Here is a 3,953-nt window from a genome sequence, read left to right on the forward strand (position 1 = left end):
TGGTCTGGCATGGTCACCATGATATAAGGCATGGTCTGGTAGAAGTTACAGCCAGGGACTGGATCATTTTCTTAAAACAAAGGCTATATAAAGGTAACCAGAAGTTGAAAAAAACTAAGTTCTTATTCTACACAGATTTATTGCTGAGTCACATCCTTGAGAAAGACTCTCTTGATAAAAATAAACTTTCAGATGATAATATGTGATTATTGTAGAAAATGGATAAAAAAAGATGAATACCCGCTTTTTTCCTTTCTCTCTCCCGGCCATTTTGGCGGCTGCTCTTGGTTGGGGCCATCCCGCACCTAAGGCAGGAAGATGGGGGCCTCAAAGAAGACGAAAAAGTCGCTGGAGTCGATCAACTCCAGGCCCCAGCTCGTTATGAAAAGTGGAAAATACATGCTGGGGTACAAGCAGACTCTGAAAATGATCAGACATGGCAAAGCGAAGCTGGTCATCCTCGCCAACAACTACCCGGCCTTGAGGAAACCTGAAATAGAATACTATGCCATGTTGGCCAGAACTGGTGTCCACCACTACAGTGGCAATAATATTGAATTGGGCACAGTATGTGGGAAATACTACAGAGTATGCACACTGGCTATCATTGATCCAGGTGATTCTGATATCATTAGAAGCATGTCAGGACAGACTGGTGAAAGTAAATCACGCAGAATTTTTCTTTAATAAAACTGGCCACAGCTTGTTTTTAAAAATAAAGATGGATACCCAACTTTTGTATCAACATGAGTGGAACTGGAGGAGATTATGCTGAGTGAAATAAGTCAAGCAGAGAGGGTCAATTATCAAATGGCTTCACTTACTTGTAGAGCATAAGGAATTACATGGAGGACATTAGGGGAAGGAAAGGAAAAGTAAATTGGGGGAAATTGGAGGAGGAGGTGAACCATGAGAGACTGTGGACTCTGAGAAACAAACAGGGTTTTGGAGGGGAAGGGGTGTGGGGGTTAGGTGAGCCTGGTGATGAGTATTAAGGAGGGCATATTTTGCATGGAGCACTGGGTGTGGTGCATAAACAATGAATCTTGGAACACTGAAAAAATAAAATAAATTAAAATTTTAAAATACGATAAAGTATTAGGGGAGATTGAATTTTCTGAGATGCATTGTCATGGTTAGGATTTGAATATGTGTTCTTTTACTCTTTTTTCTCTATGCATATATATGTTTATAAAATAGGGATCATTGCATTTCTGACTTTATATTTTACCTTTTCCATCTAACATCGTAGCATGAAATATTTTCCTGTATTAGTAAACATTCTTTGAAAATGCCAAATGACAACTGTACATACACACACAAAATATATTTAGTCATTCTTCTAGTATTTCTATTCTAAACAACACGCAGATGACACTCCTTTTCTTTAAATCTTGTCCACAGTACTGATCATCTTCTTGGGGTAGTTTTGTAGAAAATAGAAAGGCTTCTGGGAGGCCGGTAGTATGCTCTTCACTTCAGGTAGAGCTAGAAAAGAGTGGTGTCTGACCGGTTAAGCCTGTGCCTGAAGGACACCTCCTGTACTGCATTGGTTCCAAATGGCTTGGCTTGGGCCCATCAAATCCTTGAGCTTCTTTGTAAGAGTTTCTTAAATTTCCTGGCTTCTAAAGAAGAGAGGACCTCTCCAATATTAATTCCATAAGCTAAGGAGAAAAGGAAAAGAAAGTCTATTATTCCTCGAAAGAGATGGTAATATATTTTCCAGCAATGTCATCTCATCTCACACATCTTTGAGGGACTAGGTGTTAATCTGAAGGCTATTCAAGTTCATAAAATGTGCTTTTTCCTTACAATGACCTTTTGTTGGAGATACTCAAGGTTTGTTTTTAGAAACCATTCTTATTTAACTGAGAACCTCATTTTAAAATTATTTTTAAAATCAGTTATATTGTGTCAAGGGGTCTAGAGCAAAGGCTTGCTTTTCCTAAACTTAGAAAAATGCGTCTGTGCTTTCCAAAATGAAATTACTTCAGTCCTGATTTTAATAATACACTGCTATATATGTATGTATATGATATAATACATAGACAAAGGAACATATATAATAATGTATAATTATATACACAAGTATATAGCAATTTGTAGTTTAGAAAACATTTCCAACTACAATCTCCTCTTTTATTTATTTATTTATTTATTTATTTATTATTTCAGAGAGAGAGATAGCACATGAGAGAGAGCATGAGGGGTCAGGAGCAGAGGGAGAGGGAGAAGCAGACTCTCCACTGAGCAGGGATCCTGACATGGGACTTGATCCCAGGACCTGGGATCCATGACCTGAGTCAAAGGTAGGCACTTAACCAACTGAGTCACCTGGGCATCCCTATGATCTCTTCAGATAGTCATAACAGAACCTTAGGTGTGGTATATATGATTTCAATTTTACTGGTGAAAATAAGGAAGTTTAAGGTTAAGTAAGTTGTCCAAGGTCACCTGCCTGGTTCACGGGTTATTAGATGATCCTCCTACCCCTGACGCCTTCCCAAACCTCCCCACTACTACACAGCTTCACTAAAATCATCCATGAAGTTGGTGACTGGTTATCCAATCTTGGTTTCAGTTTCATCCTGCAGAATACACAGATGTCTCCACACCTCATAGAGATATGACAAAGACAACTAAACTAGTCTAAAAACTGAATACACACACACACACACACACACACACACACACACACCCCTCCTATTTACAAAAAGAATTTAGAATGGGTGACCCCACATTAGGGACAATAATAGTTTCACTGAAAAACTCAGGAGCAAAAGAAGATATTAATGTTATGGAATCTTTAGCATCTCTTTATTATACACTGCATGTTCAAACTCTGGGATGATATCAAAGTGAGAATTTTCCTTCTCATCAATACCATGTGAAGATCAAAGTAGCATCATAAAACACAAAGGTGCTATGTATTGATAAAAATCTGACCTAATGAGATTCAAAAGAAAAAAGACACTGGCTTGCCATGCATGGGCAGATGAAGAGAATGGCTCTGCCGGTAAAAATATGAAATAGAAGGTACAAACTCGGGAAGCAACATGTCTACAGTCCACTGCAGAAAACAGTAAGTACAGATACCCCTGAAACAGCTTTCAATTTCCTGAACTTCAAGTTCATTATCTGCAACAAAGCAGCATAACTGCTTTGTGGATAGTGGTTCTGCCAGTGGATAGTTTATATGAGACTACTTGGTTAAATGAAGTTTGTAATTGTACCCAGCAAAATTCTTTAAATAGTAAACTGTCAGGAAAATTAATACAATGTGAAATACACTGCAAATATAAAATGCAATGGAAATGCTTTATGGTGGGGTGATGAAAGCACAGATCGCCAGTCCTACCTGGGACTCCACCACCACAGAGTATGGCAAGTGTAATTCTGCCTTTGCAGATCTTTTTTAGAAAGCGAACATAGAACCCTTTCTGACAGACGTTACCTCTCCAAGCAATGCTTGGTCCCTAAGTCTCCAATAATGTCAAGACAAATTTAGCTTCTTAGCCATCAGGTCAGGGTCAGACCTGCCTCCCCTCCGATCACTTGTGACCCCAAGGGGCAGACACAGACCTGCTTCTTTGCTTATTCCCGCCATCCCAAATCCTGCTGGGCTGAATGCAGGACTCCAAGCAGGTTCTTAACACCTTTCTAGACAGTGGTGACTTCACATTTGCTTCAGGGAGGAAGGCGTACCACCAACAAAACCTGCAGTTTTCCAGATATGCCTTGTTTAAATTTCTAGAAGAGGATTCTTTCTCCCTCCATCCCACCTTTCTTCCTTTTCTTTTCTTTTTTTTTTTTTGAAATGGCATTTCTTTTTTTTTAATTTTATTTTTTCAGTGTTCCAAGATTCATTGTTTATGCACCACACCCAGTGCTCCATGCAATATGAACCCTCCTTAATACCCACCACAAGGATCACCCAACCCATCCCCTCCAAA

General features: G+C 39.2%; 1 protein-coding gene across 1 annotated transcript; it reads left to right on the forward strand.

The window, feature by feature from the left end:
- The first annotated feature begins 250 nt into the window (after positions 1–250).
- LOC116587841 (60S ribosomal protein L30-like) lies at positions 251–692 on the forward strand. The gene has a single exon (XM_032338373.1). It carries the CDS (start codon positions 319–321, stop codon positions 685–687), a length of 369 nt encoding a protein of 122 aa, XP_032194264.1. The 5' UTR covers positions 251–318; the 3' UTR covers positions 688–692.
- Positions 693–3,953: the final 3,261 nt, after the last annotated feature.

The sequence above is a fragment of the Mustela erminea genome, chromosome 4 (genome assembly GCF_009829155.1).
Source record: "Mustela erminea isolate mMusErm1 chromosome 4, mMusErm1.Pri, whole genome shotgun sequence".
Classification (NCBI taxonomy): Eukaryota; Metazoa; Chordata; class Mammalia; order Carnivora; family Mustelidae; genus Mustela; species Mustela erminea.

Coding starts and splice junctions, on each gene's coding strand:
- LOC116587841 (XM_032338373.1), top strand. CDS start 319: ATGGGGGCCTCAAAGAAGACGAAAAAGTCGCTGGAGTCGATCAACTCC.